General features: G+C 65.0%; 2 protein-coding genes across 3 annotated transcripts in view; one reads left to right on the top strand and one right to left on the bottom strand.

Annotated features, from left to right (window-relative positions):
* Positions 1-15,020, top strand: part of AP2A1 (adaptor related protein complex 2 subunit alpha 1) — a 31,413-nt gene extending 16,393 nt beyond the window's left edge. The window contains exons 5-23 of the mRNA XM_062177658.1: positions 5,149-5,278; positions 5,637-5,738; positions 6,435-6,543; positions 9,521-9,671; positions 9,899-10,067; positions 10,174-10,311; positions 10,650-10,832; positions 11,140-11,237; positions 11,385-11,616; positions 11,691-11,858; positions 11,938-12,098; positions 12,678-12,734; positions 12,823-12,905; positions 12,977-13,067; positions 13,728-13,850; positions 13,935-14,051; positions 14,133-14,202; positions 14,341-14,475; positions 14,691-15,020. Of these exons, the coding sequence (XP_062033642.1) occupies positions 5,149-5,278; positions 5,637-5,738; positions 6,435-6,543; positions 9,521-9,671; positions 9,899-10,067; positions 10,174-10,311; positions 10,650-10,832; positions 11,140-11,237; positions 11,385-11,616; positions 11,691-11,858; positions 11,938-12,098; positions 12,678-12,734; positions 12,823-12,905; positions 12,977-13,067; positions 13,728-13,850; positions 13,935-14,051; positions 14,133-14,202; positions 14,341-14,475; positions 14,691-14,768 (2,395 nt within the window). The 3' untranslated portion in view covers positions 14,769-15,020. The remainder of the gene's footprint in view (positions 1-5,148; positions 5,279-5,636; positions 5,739-6,434; positions 6,544-9,520; positions 9,672-9,898; positions 10,068-10,173; positions 10,312-10,649; positions 10,833-11,139; positions 11,238-11,384; positions 11,617-11,690; positions 11,859-11,937; positions 12,099-12,677; positions 12,735-12,822; positions 12,906-12,976; positions 13,068-13,727; positions 13,851-13,934; positions 14,052-14,132; positions 14,203-14,340; positions 14,476-14,690) is intronic.
* Positions 15,021-15,027: 7 nt separating this feature from the next.
* Positions 15,028-18,777, bottom strand: FUZ (fuzzy planar cell polarity protein). Of its 2 annotated transcripts, XM_062177659.1 has the most exons (11): positions 18,323-18,777; positions 18,008-18,129; positions 17,403-17,487; positions 17,212-17,280; positions 17,001-17,105; positions 16,535-16,732; positions 16,353-16,448; positions 16,161-16,267; positions 16,029-16,093; positions 15,818-15,892; positions 15,028-15,334 (listed from the first exon to the last, which is right to left on the bottom strand). In XM_062177659.1, exons 1-11 carry the CDS (start codon positions 18,431-18,433, stop codon positions 15,111-15,113), a joined length of 1,257 nt encoding a protein of 418 aa, XP_062033643.1. In that variant the 5' UTR covers positions 18,434-18,777; the 3' UTR covers positions 15,028-15,110. The 2 variants fall into 2 exon arrangements, with proteins under 2 accessions (XP_062033643.1, XP_062033644.1); XM_062177660.1 differs by lacking the exons at positions 16,353-16,448; positions 16,535-16,732 and having other exon boundaries at positions 18,323-18,772.
* Between the last annotated feature and the right edge of the window lie 2,376 nt (positions 18,778-21,153).

Raw genomic sequence — 21,153 nt, 5'->3', positions numbered from 1 at the left:
AAGGCAGTGGAGGATGGCCCAAGTGCTTGGGCACCTGCACCCCATGGGAGACCAGGAGGAAGCTCCTGGCTCCTGGCTTTGGATCGGCCCAGCGCTGGCCATAGCAGCCATTTGGGGGGGTGAACCAATGGAAGGAAGACCTTTCTCTCTGTCTTTCTCACTGTCTATAACTCTACCTGTCAAAAAAAAAAAAAAAAAAAAAAAAAAAAGCCAGGGTCCTGGAGTTTCATGTGTCTCCGATGTCAGTGATGGGGACCCGAATACTCGGGCCATCTTCTGCTGCTTTCCCAGGCCATTAGCAGAGTTGGATCAGAAATGGAGCAGCTGGGACTCAAACCAGCACCCATAAGAAATGCTCGCGCCTTAACCCATGCGCCACAAGGCCCCGGGGGCAGGTGTCTTAGCTGCTAGGCCAGACACCCAGCCCACCCTGAGATGGGTGATTTTCGAAAGAGGCTGAGAATATTGTAAGACAGAGAAGGTCGAACATGCTGTTTGGAGTTCTAGAAAGGGAGAAAGGGACAAATGTGTTACAGGCCCTGTTTGATGAGAAACTGGTCAAGAAGCTGGTCCTAGATTCGGGCAGCCCTGACACCGTAAGCAGATCAGGCAGTGGGGAGGCGAGGGTGGAGGGCGAGGCTGGTGAGGCCAGTGAGGCCTCGTGGGCACCCGCAGGGCTCCCGGTGGCTCTCACCAGGGCTGCTGCAGGGAAGTAGCCCTGAGGGAGGTGGCCCGGGGTTCAGCCGGCAGACAGACGGGTGATGGGTGTGCTGTGAAAGGCAGAGGGTGGGAAGAACCGGGTCAGGGTGGGTCTGACGTCTGAGTGGGGGTGACAAGTGGGCGGCTGGACTGCAGAGGGGCAGGGCCAGAGGGAGGGAGACCGGCACCGTCCAACCAAAATGTAACGCGACGGGGGGTCGCGGCGCTGTGGGGTAAGCCGCGGCCGGGGCGCCACCATCCCGTATTAGAGTGCCCGTTTGTGTCCCAGCGACTTTGCTTCCGATCCAGCCCCTTGCTACTACATCTGCCGAGGCAGCACGTGATGGCCCAGCCACGTGGGTCCCTGCACGGAGCCCAGAACTCCACCTGGGTCTCCCGGTGGGTGCAGGGCCCAGAGACTGGGCCGTCTTCGTAGGTGTATTAGCAGGCAGCTGGATCAGAAGCAGAGCCACTCGGGGTCAACCAGAGCCAAAGTGGGAGGCCGGCATCGCAGGCGGTGGCTCACCCAGCGCACCACGTGCCAGCCCCAGTGAATAGATCGTGTGTGTGTGTGCGTGCATGTATGTTATATGGAATGCAGCCCTAGGGTGAGCGTGTGCTGCGTCATTGGTCCCTGGGAAGCCCAGCTTCCACATGGGAGTGCCTGGTTCAAGTCCTGGCTACGCAGCTGCAGACCCGGCTTCCTGGTGGCGCGCGCACCCTGACGGGCAGGAGATGGCGGCTTCATTACGTGGTCCCAGAGCCGACACCGAGAGCTGGATTGAGTCAAGGCTTGTGTTGTCAGCCTGGCCCAGCCCCAGACGTGGCGGGCAGCTGGGGAGTGGAACAGGAGGACCCTCGGAGGAGGCTTAACCTGCCCACACCGCACCAGGCCTGCAAAAATGTTTTGCACCAAAACACAGCTTCGTTCCATTTTCCTGTGAACTTTGTAGGGCGTCTTGTATTTCCCTTCCTAGTGGGCACATTAGGAGGCACTGGTTACTGTCACAGGTGAAATTCATTTTAACATTTCAGCATTACCTGGAAGAATCGGCATAGCTCTCCATGAGCTCTCTGACTTAGCCGAAGCCCACATCACGGCGCGCCCGGCGGGCACCAGTGCACCTGCTGGGCACTGGTGGGATGCGGTGGGCATTCGCCTGGTGGTTACCGGGCCTCGTACGAGTGCCAGGGTTTCCCCCAAAGCTGGCCCCTGACTCCGGCGTCCTGCTGGTGTAGACACCGCAGGGCAGTGTCTCTGGGTCCGTCTCTGCCTCTCTGCCCTGGCCCCTGACTCCGGCGTCCTGCTGGTGTAGACACCGCAGGGCAGTGTCTCTGGGTCCGTCTCTGCCTCTCTGCCCTGGCCCCTGACTCCGGCGTCCTGCTGGTGTAGACACCGCAGGGCAGTGTCTCTGGGTCCGTCTCTGCCTCTCTGCCCTGGCCCCTGACTCCGGCGTCCTGCTGGTGTAGACACCGCAGGGCAGTGTCTCTGGGTCCGTCTCTGCCTCTCTGCTTCTTGAATAAGTAAAACTAAAAGGCCGTGCACTGAATGCCATTGCTCGGTGAAGGAGAACGCGAGCAGGAAAGGCCCCGAGCGCTGGTGGAGGAGGGGGCGGTGGGTCCCTGCCGGCGCTGCCTGCACCTTCTGTGTGGTCAGGACAGACCGTCAGCTTTGGCTCGGGGAGACGGCTTAGTACATCCATGAAGCGCAGCCGCCACCGCTGTCCATAACCCCACAGGGAGACCCCCACACCCCTTAGCAGCTGCCCCCACCCCCACGTCCTGTCCTGGTCTGCCTGTTCCGGGCGCTCTCCTGGGGGGCGGGCCCAGCAGGCGGCCCCTGGGCAGCTGCTCTGGCCCCACGTCTCCTGCTCCGTGTGTGCACTGACCACGTTGTCTTCGTGCCTTCTTCAGGAAGCTCCTCTTCACTGGTAGGGACAAGGTGGCCGTTAGTGTGTGCGATTGCTTGGATGCAGGCCTGGGGCCTCGCTGGGTCTCGCGGCATCGCCGCATTTTCTTCTCCTTCCGCGTCCCATCCTCGGGCTCTTCCCCGTCTCCCTCCCAGAATTCCCTGGTTTTCATTCTTTTATACCCTGCTGTGCATGCCTGTGTTACTCGGCTTTGAACTTCCCCCGAGTAGCGCCCCAGCCTCTGCTCCCCTTGACCCTGGCGATAGCTCCTGTGCCCCCTCCTGAGTGGTGGCCACGAGGATCCGCCCCCTCGAGGGCTGTGGCAGGATTAAGTGAGTTAATGCGCAGAAGTGCTTAGAGCGCAGCTTGGCCCGGAGGGCGGGCCCTGGAGGTGTGGCGATGCCAAAAATACCAGCGTTAAGCAGGCCTTGACTTCAGACAGGATTTGCTGGCTTCCACTTCTAACCTGGTGACCTCTGGCAGTGAGGTCCCCCCAGGCGTGAAGCCACCGGCCTCAGTCATGCCACACACAGTGGGAACCTCCCCAGAGGGGCGGGAACTCTGCCGAGGGCTTGCCCCTGTGTCCACCTGCGGAGGCCACACAGCCTGGCCCCGTGGCCCTCGCCTCCCCAGGAGCTGCCCGGCAGGTGGCAGGAAGTGGCTGTATCCCGTCTCCCGCCAGGCTTCGGCGCGTGCGGGCCTCCACCCGGGCTCTCCCCGTGCCCTTTGGGTCTGTGGGGTCCTTCCCCACACAGCATCTCGGGTCTTCATCTCCAGACCGCGCGAGGGCCTCACTTCCCCGACAAGGAACTCTTGGCCCGAGAGGGTCAGTGGCTGTCCCCAAAACCCAAGCCGCACCCCCTCCTCCACGCTTCCTGCAGCTGTGTCTGACCCCGAGCCCCCAGGCGCCTTCTCGCACAGCCTCCCACCCCGTGCTGGGAACCCTGGTGCTTGTGTGACAACCACTGTTCCGTGCACCAGCACCGCCTGTGGCGCTTCCCTCCCAGGTGCCGGGCACCTGCTAACGGTGTAGCCACAGCAGGTCCCCACAAGTGGCAGCCTCTGTGGGTGTGGCAGGGTTGGTTCCTTCCCGGAGGAGAGCCTGCGCACCCCCCCCCCACGCCTCTCCCTGCTGCCCCAGGCAGCTGCACGCCTCGGCTCCTGGGCCATCCTCAGCATAGCGTCTCGTCTGACCTCCGTCCATCCTCACGTCCTCTCCCTCTGCTCTGCCCTCCTTCCCCTTGAAGGATCCGCTGACGCCCTCGGACGCACCTGGAGGCCAGGGCCGTCCCCCAGCCCTGACCCTTAACCCAGTCCCGGTCTGCAAAGCCCCTCGGGAAGTAAGGGACCAGACGCCCAGCTCTGGGGCTTAGGATGCTGGCACCTTGGCAGCTGTCATGCAGCCCACCACAGTTGTTTTCCTTTACGATCTATTGTTTATTTGAAAGGCAGAGTGACAGAGTTCATAGAAAAATGGGATTAAAAGGTAAGTTTGTTTTGGTGCAAACATTTTTGGAATTAATTCGTACTTTTTTCACAGTGGACACTTTGGAGCAGTGTATCTTTATGTAAAAGGCAGAGAGAGGCCTGGGAAAGCAGTGGAGGATGGCCCACATGCTTGGGCCCTGCTTCCCGTGTGGGAGACCTGGATGGAGCTCCTGGCTCCTGACCTGGGCGTGGCCCAGCCCTCACTGTTGTGGCCATTCGGAGAGTGAACCAGCAGAAAGAAGATCTCTCTCTCTCTCTCTCTCTCTCTCTCTCTCTCTCTCTCTCTATATATATATATATATATATATATATATATATAACTCTGCCCTTCAAATAAATAGGTCTTAAAAACAATACTAAGGCAGAGACATAGACAAATAGATCTTCCATCCACTGCTTCACTCCCCAAATGTCTGCAACAGCCAGGCCTGCACCAAGTGCCTGGAGCTCAGTCCAGGGCTCCCAGGTCGGTGCAGGGATGCAAGTCCCGGGGCCGTTGTTTGCTGCCTCCCGGGCCCCCAGCTGGGTCAGAAGCAGGCGCTCGGATCCGGGGTGCGGGGACTGGGGTGGGGGCAGTGAGCAGTGGAGGCCCCGTGGTCTGGGTTTGTTGTGCAGATGAAACCTCGGGGCCTCTGGCAGTGCCGGGCGGGTGGGAGGCTCCAGGCGGGGGCGTTTGCTGTCAGTGCCACGGGCTCCTCCGCGCCCCGCTCACCCTGGTGGGGGCGGAGTCCTCCCTGGGGCCCACAAGGCGCAACACTGACCGTCTGGTCCAAAACGGCCTCGCCGTCGCCAGGCTCTGTGCTCTCCTCGCCCCCTTGGCTTCCCGGCACGGAGCCCGGCAGCCTCTGCTGAGCGTGCTCTGTGAACGCGCGCTCCAGCAGGACCGGCCACCGCACCAGACAGGCCACTGCCCTGTTCGCAAGGGCACAGGACACGCCTGGCGACCCATCAAGGGCAGCGCCAGGTGGGGTCGGGCCACACTGCAGCCCTCCAGGGAGCCATGCGGAGCGGGGCGGCACTGACGGCCCACACCCGCGCTGTGTGGCCGCAGGGACAGCATGGACAGCGTGAAGCAGAGCGCGGCCCTGTGCCTGCTGCGGCTCTACAAGGCCTCGCCTGACCTGGTGCCCATGGGCGAGTGGACGGCCCGCGTGGTGCACCTGCTCAACGACCAGCACATGGTGAGCCCCCCCGCCAGCTGCCCTGCTCCAGAAAGCCCGCCGCCACCCGTGACCCCACCAGGCTGCCCAGCGGCCCCGTTCCCAGCCCCTTGTCACCCCCCCACCAGCCCCTCAGGATTTGAGACGCTTCTGCCACCTGGAGCTTCCCCGGCCCCACAGCAGGGACCCCAGCCCTCAGGTGTTGTCTGCCCCCTGCAGGGCGTGGTCACGCGCCCCCCCCCCCCCGCCCTGCCCTCAGGTGTTGTCTGCCCCCTGCAGGGCGTGGTCACAGCCCGGCCCTGCCCTCAGGTGTTGTCTGCCCCCTGCAGGGCGTGGTCACAGCCCGGCCCTGCCCTCAGGTGTTGTCTGCCCCCTGCAGGGCGTGGTCACAGCCGCTGTCAGCCTCATCACCTGTCTCTGCAAGAAGAACCCCGACGACTTCAAGACGTGCGTCTCCCTGGCTGTGTCGCGCCTGAGCCGGGTACGTGCCGTCCCGGCGCCGCTCTGCTGCCCTCCCCCGCAGCCGCTTCCTGGCTGTGTGGCCCTGGGCAGGCCGAGAGGGCAGGGGACTCGGTCAGGGGCCACACTCAGGGCCGTGTGCTGTGGTGGCCGGAGGCACGGGAGCCCAGCCGGGAGTCCCAGAAGGCTTCCTGGGGGAGGCGCTCCCTTCACGGAGGGTGGAGCACACAGCTGTGTTTGGGGCAGGTGGAGCAGGTGGACGGAACACCCCAGCGCCTCCAGCCCTCACCCTGATCGCTCCCCGGCCGGGGGCGTGGACACACTGGTGGGCAGGGCAGTGCCGTCACGGGGCGCACAGAGGAAGGGTTTTCCCGGTTGAGGAGGAATTCGCTGTGAGCAGAGGGAAGTCCCCGAGAGCTTTTGGTGTTTCAGTGGGTCCCTAAATCCTGCTCCGTCCCATCCAGCGTCAGGCCCAGGGGCCTGATTCCTGCCTCCAGGGAGCCGGGGCCAGGGGCTCTCAGGAAGGCCCCGTCCATCACGAGGAGTGGGCCTGGGCTTGGAGCTGTGCCTCCCGCCTGCAGCCGCACTGGAAAACCAGCCACTTGCAGGCCCAGGCCCAGCTCCACCCTCTCGGGGACCCTCAGCCCGGCTCGCCCAGCCCGTCTCTCGCCCACACCCCCGGGGGCCCCTGCCCACTCCTCGCGCCTTCTCACCGCAGATCGTCTCCTCGGCCTCCACCGACCTCCAGGACTACACCTACTACTTCGTCCCGGCACCCTGGCTCTCGGTGAAGCTCCTGCGGCTGCTGCAGTGCTACCCCCCGCCAGGTACCCTGGGGTGCTCACGCTGCTGGGGTCTCAGCTGTTGATCAGGATTCCTGTTGAGCCAGGCTGGTACCCGCGGCGTGGGGAGGGGCAGGCGGTGCTGACCTCAGTCTGCACCAAGAAGCAGGCAGAGAGCTGGGCCCGGCCGCCTGGGCTCCCGCCCCAGCCCCATAGTGAGGGTGGCGACCCAGAGGCCAGGGCCGGGAGCGAGCATCGTGGCCAGGCCGGCCCGCTGGTCAGTGGGCGGCTCCAGGCCGTGCTGTTTGAGGTGGGGCCTGTCCATGAGGGGCTTCCTCCCGGCCCCCAGGCAGGACAGGCGGCAGCGAAGTTCCCACAGCAAGCCAGGCCCTGTGCTTAGGCATCCGCCCCTCCCCACAGAGCTGAGGCTCGGGCCCACGGCGCTGTTCCTGGCGCAGCCGTTCCTGGCCGAGCCCGGTCCTGGGATCTGCTCAGCACCCCTCCCTGCGGCTGGGCCGGGCCTGGGCTCCGGCTGTCCCACCGTGCAGTAGCACGGCACCGAGCGCTGGGACACAGCACACGGCGCCTGCTGACAAAGCCGTTGCTTCTCGTGTGTGGCACTGGGTCTCCCCTGCCAACGGCGTGTGCAAGTGTGTGTGTGTGCACACGTCTGCACGCGTGTCTGCCTGGGCGTCCCCCTGTAACACTCCGGAGCTCGGGGACCTGAGAGGCCCCTCCCAGCCGTGGAGCCGTGCAGGTGCTGTGTGGCCTCACTTCCGCCGTGGGCCCAGGCAGCACCTCTCGTGTGGGCACAGCCCATGTGGCCTTGCAGCCAGGCCATGGGGCTGCTCCTGTTTATTTCCCGGGAATCTTGTTCCCAGAATCCAGACAAGGAGGGCGAGCCCGCGGCCCGCGCTCCCCACTGGCCACAGATGCCGCTGGCGGATTCTTCCCTCCAGTACTTAGGAGTAAATCACAGATACGTGTCTTACCTTGAAATATTTATTAAAGATTTATTTATTTGAGTGGCAGAGTTACAGAGAAGCACACAGAGAGAGAGAGATGTCTTCCATCTGCTGGTTCACTCCCCAAATGGCTGCGATGGCTGGAGCTGAGCTGATCCAAAGCCAGGAGCCAGCAGCTTCTTCCAGGCCTCCCACGTGGTTGTAGGGGCCCAAGGACTTCAGCCATCTTCTACTGCTGTCCCAGGCCACGGCAGAGAGCCAGCTCGGAAGTGGAGAAGCTGGGACTCAAACCGGCACCCACATAGGCCACCAGCACTGCAGGCGGCGCGCCGGCCCCAAGTTACTTCTTACAGATGCCCTGTCCTCTGGAATGACAGCCTCCTTTATTCCCTGACTAGCTTTTTTCTTTTTTCTTTTTTTTTTTTTATGATTTATTTATTTGAGGGGCTGGCGCTGTGGTGTAGTGGATAAAGCTGCTGCCTGTAGTCCAGCATCCCATATGGATGCTGGTTCGAGACCCAACTGCTCCACTTCTGATCCAGCTCTCTGCTGTGGCCTGGGAAAGCAGTGGAAGATGGCCCAAGTGCTTGGGCCCCTGCACCCGGAAGAAGCTCCTGGCTCCTGGCTTTGGATTGGTGCAGCCCCGGCCATTACAGCCAACTGGGGAGTGAACCATCAGATGGAAGACCTCTCTCTCTCTGTGTAACTCTGACTTTCAAATAAATAAATCAATCTTTAAAAAAAGATTTATTTCAAAGGCAGAGTTATAGCAAGAGAGCAATCTTCCATCCGCTGGTTCCTTCCGCAAACGATCAAAACGTCCAAAGCTGGGCCAGGCTGAGGCCAGGAGCCGGGAGCCTCTTCCGGGTCTCCCACGTGGGCTCAGGGGCCCAAGGACTTGGGTCATCCTCCACTGCTTTCCCAGGCCACAGCAGAGAGCTGGATCGGAAGCGGAGCAGCCAGGACTCGAACCAGCGCCCATATGGGGATTCTGGTGCCACAGGCAGTGGCTTTACCCACTATGCCACAGTGCCGCCCCCCACATACCCCCTGCCCATTAGCTTTTGCACCGGTGTTTATAATGAAAATTTTTAGACATAAAGATAACTTGGTTCCTCTTCCTGCCAGTGCATTCTGGGAGGCAGCAGTGGGGGCTCCACTGCTGGAGCCCCCGCCACCCGCGTGGGAGACCTGCGAGGAGCTCCAGGCTCCTGGCTTCGGCCTGGCCCAGCCCCAGCTACTGTGGACATTTGGGGAATGAACCAGCGGATGGGAGACCTGTCCTGTCTGTCTCTCTGCCTTTCAACTAGCATTTTAAACAAACAGAAAGGTCCCTTAAGAGGAGTAGAGCAGGCACCAGGCCCCTTCTTCCGGACTCCTTGCACCGGTGTCTGCCCCCAGCCCCCTCAGGCAGTGAATCACAGGTGCACACCCCCTCCCCTCCCCCCGGGTCTCCTAAGACCACTGCTAACCTGGAGGGACCCCAGGAACCAGCAGCGTTAACGCTGCCACAGCCCTGTCTCGGCCCTCGCGTTGACTGGCTGACGTCCGTGTCACTTTAAGAGGGTTTTGCGCTGGGGGGGCCCGCGGTCCAGATGGCACCTCGCAGGTGGAGCGGTGGGCGTGCCCTGGAGCATCCTGGGCGGAGCTGTGTCCCCGCTGAAGGCCCTGCCCCAGTGGTGTGCCCCACACAGGGCCTGGATGGCGAGTGACGCACGGGGCACGCTTCCTCCCCGGGGAGCCTGAGCTGAGGGGTGTCCTAAACATGGAGAAACCTGAGGAGCCTCAGCCCGCAGGAGGGGAAACTGAGGCCCCCAGGGTGACCCCAGGTCTGCAGACATCCTCTGTCAGCAGCGCCTTCTCTCCTCCCTGCTAGGCTGGGCCCCAGCAGAGGCCGAGGGGGCGGAGAGCGTGGCCTGGGGCCTGCAGGGCTCCTGTGGGTCCTCCGCGGCCTGTGCCCTCCCCAGGAAAGACAGGAGCCATGGCAGGGCTGTCCCCCAGGTGGGAGGGCCGCACGGGCCAGCAGCTCAGCCCAGGCACACCCTCGGTCTCCCCAGAGGACGCGGCCGTGAAGGGGCGGCTGGTGGAATGCCTGGAGACCGTGCTCAACAAGGCCCAGGAGCCGCCCAAGTCCAAGAAGGTGCAGCACTCCAACGCCAAGAACGCCATCCTCTTCGAGACCATCAGCCTCATCATCCACTACGACAGGTGCCCCGGCAGAGGGGAGGGCGGAGCCTGCTGGCCTGCTGGGTGGCGCCACTGCTCGTGTCTCTGTTCGGGCTCAGTGGCCTGGGTGTCACCAGGCGGATCAGAAACTGGACGCGCGGGTGGACAGCAGTTGAGCTGTGGGCCCTGGGGCTGACAGATGAGTGAGCACCAGCCGGAGTCCTCCGCCCACTCACGCCCGGTCTCCATTTCTCTCCCGGTGCCCGCAGTGAGCCCAACCTCCTGGTTCGGGCTTGCAACCAGCTGGGGCAGTTCCTGCAGCACCGCGAGACCAACCTGCGCTACCTGGCCCTGGAGAGCATGTGCACGCTGGCCAGCTCCGAGTTCTCCCACGAGGCCGTCAAGACGCACATCGACACGGTCATCAACGCCCTCAAGGTGCGGCCTCGCCGGCCTGTCCTGGGCCCCCACCCCCAAGAGCTGCCGGGGCCAGGCCCAGGGCAGGAGGGAGCCTAGACCCAGCCCAGGCCTGCTGTCCCCCCAGACGGAGCGGGACGTCAGCGTGCGGCAGCGGGCGGCCGACCTCCTCTACGCCATGTGTGACCGCAGCAACGCCAAGCAGATCGTGTCTGAGATGCTGCGCTACCTGGAGACGGCCGACTACGCCATCCGCGAGGAGATCGTCAGTCCCGGGACTCCCAGTCTGCGGGAGGAGGGCTGGGCCTGGACTCCCGGTCTGCGGGAGGAGGCTGGGGCCTGGACTCCCGGTCTGAGGGAGGAGGGCTGGGGCCTGGACTCCCGGTCTGCGGGAGGAGGGCTGGGCCTGGACTCCCGGTCTGCGGGAGGAGGGCTGGGCCTGGACTCCCGGTCTGCGGGAGGAGGGCTGGGCCTGGACTCCCGGTCTGTGGGCCTCTCTCCCAGTCTCGGGGGGGGGGGGGGGCAGTGTTGTGCGCCGTGCAGGTGATGGGCGCTGGCCAGCGCTGTGTGCCCACGCTGTGCCGTGCCCACCTCCTGTCTCAGGTGCTGAAGGTGGCCATCCTGGCCGAGAAGTACGCCGTGGACTACAGCTGGTACGTGGACACCATCCTGAACCTGATCCGCATCGCGGGCGACTACGTGAGCGAGGAGGTGTGGTACCGCGTGCTGCAGATCGTCACCAACCGTGACGACGTCCAGGGCTACGCCGCCAAGACCGTCTTCGAGGTCAGCGTTGCTCACCTGAGCCTGTGGTGGGACAGGCAGTGGGGCACTGGGGCTTGGCGGTGCGGCCTGCCGGGAGGAGTCCACAGAGTGCGGACGTGGAGAGCCGTGTGGGGGTGCCAACCCCTGATCTGTGCGGTCTACCCGTCCTTCTACCCAGGAACGGGGGCCCAGAGCCACCCCGACACCCGTGTGCACTGAGTCAGCGCGTCCCTCTGTGTGGTCCCACGGTGGCAGTCGTGAGGGTCCCGCTGTGCATACAAGGTAGGGACCTGGCCCGCGCCAACACCCTCGTTCTTGCCCCCCGCAGGCGCTGCAGGCCCCAGCCTGTCATGAGAACATGGTGAAAGTCGGCGGCTACATCCTCGGGGAGTTCGGGAACCTGATCGCTGGGGACCCCCGCTCCAGGTGAGGCGCCGCCTGCTCTTCCGAGGGTGCGGGGCCCTGGCGTCCTCTGGGAGTGAGCGTCAGCCCCTCAGGCTCTGTGGCCTCCTGGGGGGTTTCTGGGGCAGGGGCCGTGCCCTGCGCGTGGCTGACCCCGCCCCCGCCCCGCAGCCCCCCTGTGCAGTTCTCCCTGCTGCACTCCAAGTTCCACCTGTGCAGCGTGGCCACGCGGGCCCTGCTGCTGTCCACCTACATCAAGTTCATCAACCTCTTCCCCGAGACCAAGGCCACCATCCAGGGCGTGCTGCAGGCCGGCGCCCAGCTGCGCAACGCCGACGTGGAGCTGCAGCAGCGCGCGGTCGAGTACCTCACCCTCAGCTCCGTGGCCAGCACCGACGTCCTGGTCAGAGCCCGGCCCCTGCCCGCCCTGCCCCCCGAGGACAGAGCCAGCCTCCCCCTGACCTGTGCGCCCCACAGGCCACGGTGCTGGAGGAGATGCCGCCCTTCCCCGAGCGGGAGTCGTCCATCTTGGCCAAGCTGAAGCGCAAGAAAGGGCCTGGGGCCGGCAGCGCCCTGGAGGACGGCCGGAGGGACCCCAGCGGCAGCGACATCAATGGCGGCGTGGAGCCCACCCCCAGCGCCGTGGTGAGTCCCAGCGGCTGGGCGGGGCGGGGCGGGCTCAGCGCCCTTCCTCACCTTCACCCCACTCCCTCACTCCCTGCAGTCCACGCCCTCGCCCTCTGCGGACCTCCTGGGGCTGCGGGCAGCCCCTCCCCCAGCGGCACCCCCGGCACCTGCAGGGGCAGGGAGCCTCCTGGTGGACGTCTTCTCCGATGGCCCCGCCCAGCCCAGCCTAGGGCCCACCCCCGAGGAGGCCTTCCTCAGGTACCCCCCCACCCACCCAGCCCCTCCACACCTCCGCCCGCTCCTCTCCTCCCCTCCACCCTGCCCTGGCTGTGGCCGCCCTGCCCCTGCCCCCACCTTTCTCAGCCTGCTCTTCTTCCTTCTCTTCTTCCCTCCTCTCCCTCTCCTTCTCTTTCTCTGGCTCCCCTCGCTGCCTCTCTGGGATTGGCTGCCTGCCACGCCTGTCTTCTCTTGTCTGCTCTGGGATTGGATGGCCCAGCGAGCTGGAGCCGCCTGCCCCTGAGAGCCCCATGGCCTTGCTGGCTGACCCAGCTCCAGCTGCTGAGTAAGGGGTGGCCTCAGGGGGTGGGGGGCAAACGCTGGGGTCCCCAGTGGGGGTCAGGGGACCTGGGGCCCTCATCAAGGGGGTTCTTGATGAACGGCAGAGGTAGACTTGGAGGAAGCTGGAGTGTGGGGTCTTCCTTTGGGAGCACCTGCCAGCGCCCCATTCGCATTAGAGGCAACCGCTGGTTTGATCCTGCGAGTGGGGCTCTTGGGGAGTCTGGGTGTGTGGACCCTGGTTGCCAAGCCCCTGCCCCGCTCACTCCTCCCCGCCTCCAGCCCAGGTCCTGAGGACATCGGCCCTCCCATCCCGGAAGCCGACGAACTGCTGAATAAGTGAGCCCCGGGAAAGATGGGCGAGGGGGCAGGCACAGGTGGGGAGCCCCAGCCAGGGCCCAGCTGAGCGCCCCGCCCCGCCCCCCAGGTTCGTGTGCAAGAACAACGGGGTCCTGTTTGAGAACCAGCTGCTGCAGATCGGAGTCAAGTCCGAGTTCCGGCAGAACCTGGGTGCGTCCAGGGGGCCGAGGGTGGGGGGGGGCGGAGGACCCTGGATGCAGCCCGCGCCTCCCCCGCCACAGGCCGCATGTACCTGTTCTACGGCAACAAGACCTCCGTGCAGTTCCAGAGCTTCTCGCCCACCGTCGTCCACCCCGGAGACCTCCAGACCCATATCCTCGCTGGCCCTTCCCTGCCCGGGGGTGCCCTCTGAGACCCAGTGACTGTCTGTGGGGTGTGGTGCCTCTTCCTCCCTGGGACGTGAGATGACAGTGACGTGACGTGCGAGCACCGCACGTGTCCTGCCCTGGCCCTCGGCTGGGCTCCCGTGTCACAGTGGCCGCCCCGGGCAATGGTCCCTCCTCAGAGGGCCAGGCAGTTGGGACCCGCTGGCAGGGCAGCTCCTGTCCCTTGTCCAGCCCCCGTCTGCACACCTGTGACAAACACTGCGACTCCGTCACTCCCAGAGGTGTGCATGTGGAGGGGGGGACACCAGTGGCCACCATCTTGGTGCACTTGTCGTGGGCCACACCGCAGGAGACAGGGATGTGGGCTGGGTAAGCTCACTGCTTGCAGATGAGGCTAAGGGGGGGTGAGGAGCTTGCCCACACGCAGCAGGTGGCGAGCGCTGGGCAGGACTTAAACCAAGGCAGCCTGCGGAGCCGGCGCTGGTACGTGAGACCCGGAGGTTGCCAGGATGCTGTGTGTCCAAGGTCTCTAATGGGAGGACTTCAGAGCTGTGCTTTGTAGGGAGGGTCTGGGAGTGCACGGAGGGGCCCCTCACAGGCTCGGAGCTGGCCTCTGTCCCTGGCTTCCTTGACTACAGCGGCCACAGCTGGCCGTTCAGACCAAGCGCGTGGCAGCGCAGGTGGACGGTGGGGCGCAGGTGCAGCAGGTGCTCAACATCGAGTGTCTACGGGACTTCCTGACACCCCCCTTGCTGTCCGTGCGTTTCCGGTGAGTTGGGGTGGAGCCTCCTGGGGGCGGGGCTTCTGGGACAAGGGGCGGGGCCTGATGGAGTCGGCCTTCCTCCCTTGCTAGGTATGGGGGCGCCCCCCAGTCCCTCACCTTGAAGCTCCCGGTGACCATCAACAAGTTCTTCCAGCCCACAGAGATGGCGGCCCAGGACTTCTTCCAGCGCTGGAAGCAGCTGAGCCTGTGAGTTGGGGACGGAGCTCCCTCGCGGTGGGCAGGGCCCTGCGTACCAGGCCCCTGACGTCAGCCTTCGCACACCCCCAGGCCTTTACAGGAGGCTCAGAAAATCTTCAAAGCTAACCACCCCATGGATGCAGAAGTTACCAAGGCCAAGGTGAGGGGGGCGCATGGGGGCGTGGCCCCATCACTTCTCTGGGCCTGTTTCCCTCCGGAAGTGGGGCCGGTTCCAGCCCAGGGTTTCTGGGAGTGGGATGCCCCCTCGCTCTCTCATGGCTGCTCCCTGCCCGCCCAGCTTCTGGGGTTCGGCTCTGCCCTCCTGGACAATGTGGACCCCAACCCCGAGAACTTTGTGGGCGCTGGAATCATCCAGACTAAGGCCCTGCAGGTGGGCTGTCTGCTCCGGTTGGAGCCCAACGCACAGGCTCAGGTGAGCATCAGGGGGCATGTCTGTTCCGGGGTCCCAGGACCCACCCCTCCCACCTCGTCCTGTGCCTTCAGTCACTTCCGCCAACGCTGCTCTGGCCGATGCCCCCACCGCCTCCCTCCCCTGGTCATCTCCCCTTGCCCGGGTCTCTGTCCCGCCCCTTTATGCTGTGGCCTGCCCCGCCCCGCCCCCTGAGTGCTTCTCGGTGCCCCCCCCAGATGTACCGCCTGACCCTGCGCACCAGCAAGGAGCCTGTCTCCCGCCACCTGTGCGAGCTGCTGGCCCAGCAGTTCTGAGCCCCGGCCGTGCCCGGCGCCCTAGGACTGAGACGGCCCTGGTGGACGGGCCAGTGAGAGGACCTGCACTGGTGACGGGGAGACCCCGGGGTGGGGAGACACCTGGACCGGCCTCCGGCCTCTCGTACTTTTATTTTTGTTCATCTGCTGCTGTTTACATTCTGGGGGGTGAGGGGGAGCCCCCTCCCTCCCTTCGCCCCCAAGCACAGAGGGGAGAGAGGCCAGGGAAGCGGGTGCCTCCTCCCCTCCCACCCCCCTGTTGTAGCCCCTCCCGCCCCTCCCCGGCCAGGGGCTATGTATTATTGTGAGCGAATAAACAGAGAGACTACAGGGCCCGTGTGCTCACAGCAGCGGGGTGAGGGCGTGCAGGGTGTGGGTGGCCAGGCTCCGCAGCCCGTGGGTGGGGCTCTGCGGGGACAGCAGCAGCAGCAGGCGCCGCGGCCCCAACTGCAGAGCCACCAGGCGCCACCCCTGGCCGGGCTGCTCGGGCCCCAACACCAGGTAGCAGGCTCTGGGCAGCTGGGCGTGGTGGGCCCCGTCCTCCGCCTTCTCCACTGACCCTGGCTCTGGGGAGGGGACGGGGGCGGCTGAGGGGCTGGGCAGGCGGGAGCTGCGGCCCCGGCTCTGCAGGGCCTCGGTGCCGGTGAGCTCAGGGAAGCCCTGGGCGGTCCGAGCTCCCTCCGCAGCGCCCGCCCCTGCCCAGCGGGGGCCCTGCCCTCCTGAGGCCGCGTAGTGATGCCCGCTGGTACTGGACACCGGGCCGGGAGCCCCGCCCCCGGACAGGGCCCTGCCCACTGCCTCCCCACCTGCCCTGCTGCCCAAGGCGGCCTCCCCGGTCTTGGGCCAGTGGGTTCTACGTCAGTTTGTCCTTCCTAACCCGGAAGCCACGCCCACCCCACCCCTTCCCAGGCCGTGCTGGTAGCTGAGCCTCACCCAGGAGGCTGTGCTGGGGCGACCCAGGGCCGCCTGGGTGACCGGCACGGACCTCTCTCCGTGCACTGCCAGGTGTGTCCGGCTCGCCTCCAGGGCCAGCCCCGTCCTTCACTGACCTGGCGGGAAGTGCGTGGCTGTGACCAGGGTGTAAAAGCTGCGGAGGAGGCGCCGGCGCTGCTCCGGGGGAGGGTCTGGGGGAGAGGAGAGGCAGCGTGAGGGAGGGGAGAGGCAGTGTGGAGAGAAGAGGCAGCGTGGGGGAGGGGCAGGGGGAGGGGGAGAGCCCTCCCCCCCTCCGCCCCGCCCCGTCCCGCCCTTGGCCTTGGCCACCTTCATCCGCCAAGGGCTCCACGGTGAAGAGGCAGCGCTTCAGTTCCAGGTGGAGCAGCAGCAGCCTGTGGGGAGGGGGCGTCACGCCAGGGTCGGAGATGCGGGCCCCGCCCGCCGCGCCGCCGCGCCTACCCGAGGATGTCCGTGTGCAGCGGGAAGCCGGCGGGCAGCGCCCGGCGGCCCAGGGGCAGGCAGGCGCGCAGCGGGTCCAGCAGAGGCTGCCACCAGCGGTCCAGGAGCTGCAGGGGCGGGGCCGGGGGCAGGGGGGCGTGAGAGGCAGCTGGGTGCGGGTGGTGGGGCGGGGCCGGCGCGGGTGGGGTTCACCTGTGGGTCCAGCTGGCCCAGGGCCGGGCGCGGCCCGCAGAGCAGACACAGCTCCAAGCCGGGCAGCAGCGTCAGCGTCAGGAGCCGGTGCGGGACCTGAAGCAGAGCCCAGGGTGGCAGCGCGCCGCCTGCCTGCACCCCGCCCCGCCCCGCCCCGGCCGGCGCCCACCCCGCCCGCTCACCGTGGGACTCCCGTGGGGCAGGTACACCGGGTAGTCTCGCGCGGCCTGCGGCGCCAGGGACGCGACCATCCAGGGCAGCAGCACGGCCTCGGGCGTCCCCAGCCGCCACCAGCCCTCTGTCGCCGCCACCACCCGGCCGGATGCCAGCAGACAGGCGAAGGCCGTGCCCGCGGCCTCGGCGAAGCCGGACAGGGCTTCCTGGGGGAGGGCGTGGGCCGACGTGGGCAGGGGGCTTGGGGACTCGCGGCGGGCGCCGTGGTCTGAAGCAGAGGGGTCAGCCCACCTGCCCGGGGCCGCAGTGTGGCCTCCCAGGTGGGAGGGAGAGCAGGGGCCCTCGCGGCGGCCGGGCTGCGGTGTGGCCTGGGGCTGAGGGGCCGGCAGGACAAGCTCCGGGTGTAGACAGGTTTTTCTGGGGCCGAGAGAAGGCGAGAGGCTAGAAGCAGGTGGGGACCGAGCCCTCCGGTACCTGCAGGAGGGCGCCCTCCGGGGGGATCACGCAGTCCACACACTGGGTCAGGTCCCCGATGCGCTCCGAGTGCCCCAGGAAGCTGTCGATGAGGCAGTAGCTGGCCTGGCGGGGCGGGGGCGGGGGGCTGAGACCCAGGTGGCCCCTAGATCTGCCCAGCCCCTCAGGAACAGGCGCCCCGGGACCGCGCCCCGACGCCCCCGCGCCTCACCCTCAGCTCCTTCTTCAGCCTCTCCACGTTGCGGACGTTGGTCAGTTCTTCCAGCCCCACCAGGAGCACCTGGAGGAGCCACGCGTGTCTGAGGAAGGGTGGGGCTGCGGGGAGGACCCACGCGCATCCAAGAAGGGAGGGCTGGGGCCGCACCCCTGCGCTTGGAGGGGGCGGGGCTTGGCGAGACTCACCATGGCCCCAAACACCACGTGGAGCAGTCGCTCCAGCCTCAGCTCCGAGGCGCCGTCCTCAGACGACAGCGCGATGAGAGTGATGCTGCGGAGGGCGCGGGGAGGAAGACGGCGCTGCACATCCTGGGGCGGCGGCTGCCTCCTCCCTCACCCGGCCTGGCCTCGGACGGGGCGGCGGCTGCCTCCTCCCTCACCCGGCCTGGCCTCGGACGGGGCGGGGGCTGCCCAGTGATCCACAGCCGGCTGCCTCCTCCCTCAGCCCGGCCTGGCTTCGGACGGGGCGGGCAACGGGCTTGCGCCGTCCCCACGTCCCCACAGCCAAACAGCTCGCCTGCAAGAGCCGCAGGCCCCCCCGCAGGCCCTGGCTGCAAGTCCCGCGTGGAAGGCCCCCAGTGGCGGTCACCCGAGCCCTGTCCCCCAGGGGCGGTCACCCAGGCCCTGTCCCCCGGGGGCGGTCACCCAGGGGCCATCACCCAGGCCCTGTCCCGGCAGCAAGTCCCGCCTGGAGGGCCCCCAGGGACTGTCCCCCAGGGGCGGTCACCCAGGCCCTGTCCAGGCAGCAAGTCCCCGCCTGGAGGGTCCCCGGGGCCGTCCCGCCTGGAGACCTGTCATGGAAGCTTCTCCACACCACGGTCGTGTCCTCGGTCCTTGCAGAGCTCAGGTGCACCTCCAGGTTCTGCCCGAACATGTGCACTCCATTGAGGGAGCCGATGACAGAGAACGGGAGCTGAGGACGGGTGGGGGCGTTAGGGGCCCCCCGCCCCGCCTCCTCACTTTGAAGCCCCAGGGTCCCAGCCTCGCCCCCTCCTCCTTTCATATCCTCTTCGGGGAACCAGGCTGAGCGGTCCGTGGCTCCGTCCGGACCTTAAACGCCCCGGAGCCTCCCCAGCCCCAGCTCCCGCGAGGTCCCCAGGCCCCACCTGCTGGCGGGCGGGGGCGCCGCCGCGGCTGCTCCGACAGAACAGCGGGACCCCGCTGTTGGCCGCGAGGCACAGCAGATGCAGGGCGCCCCCAGTGCCCTCCTCGCCCATGGGGAACAGGCCCTGCGGACCCCGGCCCGGGCCCTGCAGCCCTCCGTGGGGCGGCCAGAGCTGCTCTGAGTCGGCCTGCTGTCTCGAGACGCCAGAGGGCGAAAGGGGAAGCCGATGGGAGAAGGACTAAATTCCGGCCGCCTCCAACCCAACTCAGAACCTCAATCCCTATTCATCCCGGCGCCCTCGGCCAACCCCGTCAGGTTCTCTTCCGCCCCAGCCGGAAGTCACAATGCCCCTAATAAAGATGGCGGCTGTTTCTGCAAAACTTTGTAGTCTCTTCCCGAAGAGGTTTGACTTCATTCATTTATTTAACGAGGGCAACAGAGAGGCTGCCTTCAAATGGTTGCAGTGCCAAGCCATTGCCCAGCAACCATCCCGTAGGCTATTATGAATTCCGTTCTCTAACTTGAAAAAAAAAGCTATGCCCCGATCAAAGATGGCGACTTTCCCTAGGCGTTGCCTAGCAACCACATTCCGTCCAGATTCTCATTTCCTAAAGGGCAACGGCGTGCCCCACTCAAAGATGGCGACGGCGCCACGCGGTTGCCTAGCAACCACGCCTTCCGCAGCTGTAAACAGAGATGGACGCGTGTGAGGTCCGAGCACCCTCTTTAGGGCGAAATTGAGGAAAACATCGCCCCACCTCCGAGGGAGGTCTGGCCCACTGAGCGTTGCCTAGTAACTGCCACGTGGGAGGGTTGTTTTGGTTAGTAGAGAGAGGAAAAAATAAATCCTTCCTTGCCCAGCATTTAAAAAACATTATTTTTGATGAATTTACACACAGCGGCCTATCGCGTCGAATGAGAAACATCTCTGCCGCTGCTCGCCCGAAGCTGACACGGGGACCGGGAAGACGCGTGCGGCCATCACTGCACGAGCGCCGCCATGGTCCCTTTTCCACCAAAACTTATAAAATCTACACGACTTTCAAATGTCTTGTTACAGTTATTTAAGGCTGCGACATTTGCCCAATCCTGTACTGACCTGCTAGGTTCATTCCCATGTGGGTTTTTTTTTTTTTCATATTTATTTATATTTGAGGGCATCGTCCATCCACTGAGTCACAACGCCTGCCACGGCCAGCACCGCACCCGGTGAAGCCAGGGGCCAGGGTCTGGATCAGGTCCCCACAGGCACGGCCGGCGCCGCGGCTCAACAGGCTGATCCTCCGCCCGCGGCGCCGGCACCCCGGGTTCTAGTCCTGGTCGGGGCACCGACCCTGTCCCGGTTGCCCCTCTTCCAGGCCAGCTCTCTGCTATGGCCCGGGAAGGCAGTGGAGGATGGCCCAAGTGCTTGGGCCCTGCACCCCATGGGAGACCAGGAGAAGCACCTGGCTCCTGCCATCGGATCAGCGCGGTGCGCCGGCCGCAGTGGCCATTGGAGGGTGAACCAAGAAGACCTTTCTCTCTGTCTCTCTCTCTGTCCACTCTGCCTGTCAAAAAAATAAACATATGCAAAAAATAATTTGAAAAGTAAAATATCAATTTCGCCCTGCTTTTCAGTGAATTTTCCTTGCCTTTATTCTGACTGCTCTATTCAGATTTCTAAAGTGCTTTTTATCTCTTTTTTCCGGATTAAATATTTTTTCTCAATCCATTTTTATTCTGATTTCAAATTTATACTTATTTCTCTTTTAATTTTAGTGATTGCCGTTGAAATTTTACTATATGTGTATTTATCTTAGCAAAGTTACAGTCAAATAAGATCCTTTTTTAATGAAAGAAATGTTTGAAAGGCAGAGTGATGGGGGCGGAGATAGGGATCCTCCCCGCAGGGCTCCCTGCACTTGGCTGCCGCTGCCGGGCGGGCCAGGCGGGGGCCGGGGGCTCCACCTGGGTCCCCACGCGGTGCAGGGCCAAGGACCTGGGCCATCCTCCACTGCTGTCCCGGGCGCGGCAGAGCGGGACCGGAAGTGGAGCAGCCGGGACTCGAACCGGCGGCCGTGTGGGACGCGGGCACCCCAGGCGGCGGCTTTACCCGCTGCGCCCCAGCGCCGGCCCCTGTGAAGTAAATTTCGTAAAATACTGAATTACATTGGCCTAAAGCGGAAGGCAGCGGCTCTAGGCTAAAAGAAACGTAAGCAGCTCCGGCCGCCGCGGCCATCAGGGAGTGACCAGCGGACGGAGAGCTCGCTCGCTCGCTCGCTCTCTGCCTCTCAAATAAATAAATCTAAAAAGTAAAAAGACTTCCCCAAGAAAAGGGAAGGGGCGGGTGAGGCTGAGGGACCCCGCGGCCCAGGTCCCGCCCAGCGCCGGCGGAGCGGTCACTCCGCCCGGGAGGCCGCGGTGAGGGCCGCCGCTGACGGGGCTGGAATGGGGGCACGGGCGCTCCGCTCAGGTTCCTGCTTCGAAAAATGAAGTATTTCCAAAAAAGCTTAATAAAGGAAATATTCCCCTTTTTCTACATTGTGACGGCTAAGGAGGGCGTGTGCGGCAACCATCCGCCATCACAGAGGTGATAAGCGCTCCCCCGCCCGCACGGCGGCGCCGTTCCTTTCTGTCGCGCGGACAGTTTCCGGCCACTGTCCCCGGCCCGCGGCAGCCAGCTCCCAGCACGCCGCGCGCTCACGCGTTGCCTAGCAACCCCCACTCAGGCCGCCGGCCGGCTTCCTTTCCGAGGCAAAGCCGTGGCGCCCGCCTCCAAGCGCACGGCCACTGCGAGGGCGTTGCCAGGTAACCGCGTTTGGAACGACGTGATTGGCTCCCTCACACGTCCCT

The sequence above is a fragment of the Lepus europaeus genome, chromosome 19 (genome assembly GCF_033115175.1).
Source record: "Lepus europaeus isolate LE1 chromosome 19, mLepTim1.pri, whole genome shotgun sequence".
In the NCBI taxonomy this organism is placed as follows: domain Eukaryota; kingdom Metazoa; phylum Chordata; class Mammalia; order Lagomorpha; family Leporidae; genus Lepus; species Lepus europaeus.
This window is presented reverse-complemented; position numbering and strand designations above follow the sequence as displayed.

Bases quoted from the DNA above. Each gene is read 5' to 3' on its own strand.
- FUZ (XM_062177659.1), bottom strand. From the start codon at position 18,433: ATGGGCGAGGAGGGCACTGGGGGCGCCCTGCATCTGCTGTGCCTCGCG. The intron at 17,281-17,402 runs GTGAGTCTCGCC...TGGCTCCTCCAG, and splicing joins ACGTGGTGTTTGGGGCCATG to GTGCTCCTGGTGGGGCTGGA. The intron at 15,335-15,817 runs GTCAGTGAAGGA...TCCCCTCCCCAG, and splicing joins AGCCACGCACTTCCCGCCAG to AGCCAGGGTCAGTGGAGAAG.